This window comes from Montipora capricornis, chromosome 13 (genome assembly GCF_036669925.1).
Source record: "Montipora capricornis isolate CH-2021 chromosome 13, ASM3666992v2, whole genome shotgun sequence".
NCBI classification, from domain to species: Eukaryota; Metazoa; Cnidaria; class Anthozoa; order Scleractinia; family Acroporidae; genus Montipora; species Montipora capricornis.
Window position 1 is genome coordinate 19,747,011 of NC_090895.1, and position 2,500 is coordinate 19,749,510.

The 2,500-nt window shown below is 35.6% G+C and overlaps 1 protein-coding gene across 1 annotated transcript in view; it reads right to left on the minus strand.

Annotated features, from left to right (window-relative positions):
* LOC138028694 (tyrosine-protein kinase receptor Tie-1-like) overlaps positions 1-2,500 on the minus strand; it is a 32,679-nt gene that overhangs the window by 25,610 nt on the left and 4,569 nt on the right. Inside the window, exon 2 of the mRNA XM_068876293.1 lies at positions 466-696. Coding sequence (XP_068732394.1) covers positions 466-696 — 231 coding nt within the window. The remainder of the gene's footprint in view (positions 1-465; positions 697-2,500) is intronic.

The window sequence follows — 2,500 nt, forward strand, 5'->3', positions numbered from 1 at the left end:
ATAGTTAATAATAACTGTCAATTTTTCAAGAACCAGTTCTTATTCTGTAATCTAACTAATGAAATTCGTTTATGAACGATGTTAATTTTCATTTGAAACGCAGTATCAATAGAAAACGTCTAACCACTATTTTCAATTCCAAAAAAAAAATAAGCTTTTTGAAGTTAAGTTAGAAGTATTGTATAAACATAACATTTGTACTGGGCTTTCCCAATGATGCAAGAGCTTGATGATGACTGTAAAAGTCGAATTTTCATTAAATACTGTTGGACTTGAAGTGAAATATTTGTACAATCATTTGAATGCGGCGGCAATTTGTTTGCGTACGTCAGCAACCCAATTCAGTGCAACCACGTCAATTTCAACATTAGAACCAATCACAGGCCGCAAAAGTGAGACGGCTCGCGCATAGGCAAAACTATAAGAAGATCGCGATACTATCAGAAACCAGGTGTTCATCCTTACCTTTATCGTTAATTCGAAAGATCCCTCTCTCGTCACTACCAGCAATCCAAAACCATTTTATATTTTCACCGTAGCACGTCATCGCGTCACAGTAAGACCACCAATAAATTATAAGCGACTTGTCCAGCTGTTTTACTTCTGACAATGTCTGGCAAGGAAGCCTTACACATTCCCCCACTTGTACCTTGAAAGACTCCTCTGCAATTCGACTCCTGAGTTGTCCACTATGATCTAGAACAAGCAGAATTATGTCATGCTAAATCAGCAAATCTTTGATGAGAGAAATAATGATAACTTTGTAATGGCATCGCCTCTTCAAATCCTTCGACAGAGATTATTTTTACTGAAAAAAGCTTTCATCTGGCAAATAAATGGGCGTTGAATATTTCCCTCTCTAAAAATAGGTGTGTTTTGAAATACATCAAGGTGTGTTGTTTTAGCACACCTTTACGTTGTTTTACTTCACTGGTTAATAAAACACACCATGGTGTGTGACAAAACACACCAAGGTGTAAAGGATTTAGCACACGTTATGTGAATTTTCCAATTTACTGTAAATTAGTGATACGCAGACATCCCAAGTGAGGAAATTAACCATTTTGAACAAAACACACCTAAAATCTCAACACAACTTTGGTAGTGTAACATCCGAAATAACACACCTTAAACGAAAACACACCTTTTCTGTTTAAGCACGCCTTCCACTTAAAACCTTATTGATAGTTATTGACATAAAGCTTTTTATCGTTTAATGCAACTGCAAAAATGAGAAATAAATGCTTCGTTTTTCGGCAACCAAAAATAAATATATATATATATATACAAATTTAAAAAAAAAGTTACAATGCTAAAGCGTACTATCGGTTGTGAAGGGAAACAGAGGAGTCCAAGAAACATTAATATTTCTTTATTTTAGTTAAATTCAATTCTCATTTTGACATAACATACAACCATACAGCAATGCACTCTTATCTAGCACCCTACTATATCTGCAGAGCATGATATGTCTCTGTAAACTTTCGTAAGAGACCTTCTACAATCAGAACAGGAGACCAGAAAGTTAGGTTCATCGGAGTGGAACCTCATGAATCTCTTGAAACAATACTAATCAGTTTCATTGACACGACAGATAGTTGAAGAATTCACATAAAAGTCGTCCCATATCGGCCGTCCTTTCGGAAGAATCCTCGGGACAACACCCTGGGGACGATATTACATTGTCACATGACCATTCTCAACCAATTGTAGCGACAATAGTCAGCGTGACGTTACTTTGCGTAGAAGAACGCTCCAGATTTTAAATCTTCACGTCGTTTTTTCGATATTGTTTTCTTCTTCAAGATCTAGGTTCTAAGTGACATCATTTTAGAAACAAGAATGGAACTGGACAACCGATTGCCCTATTAAGAAGAAATTAATAATCTTGTTTAGACGACCGCCGAATGGCAAGCCGTTTGTAGCAAAATTTAATCTTAGATATAAATGTTCAATCATTTTAATAAAGGTTTAATTTAAACTCATAAAAGGCATTCAATGCAATCCAATCCTTAAATTTTATATGCAATGCAATACCGCAAATATTGATTCAATCCAATCCTGAAATTTTATATGGAATGCAATACCACAAATATTGATTCAATCCAATCCTTAAATTTCATATTTAATCCCATACCACGAATATTGATTCAATCCAATTCTTAAATTTTATATGTAATGCAATACCACGAATATTGATTCAATGCAATCCGGAAATATATGTTCAATCTTCCTGGGACGAGCGCAGCCATATAGAAACAGAGTAACCTGTGCAAGGTATAGAACAAAGATGGCGGCAGAGTGAGAAGAAGAATTTGACATAGAAGTTGAGTTTGAACTATCCCAAATTTCTAGGAGAACTTGTGGGAGTAGCAGAGTATGGTTTATAGGATATGAGGGGCTTTGAACGAATTACTTGATGAAAGACGAGACATGGGAGTGCGTCATTTACTAACCGGCTATTATGTTTCATCTAGACGCACTCCCATGGTTGTTTATG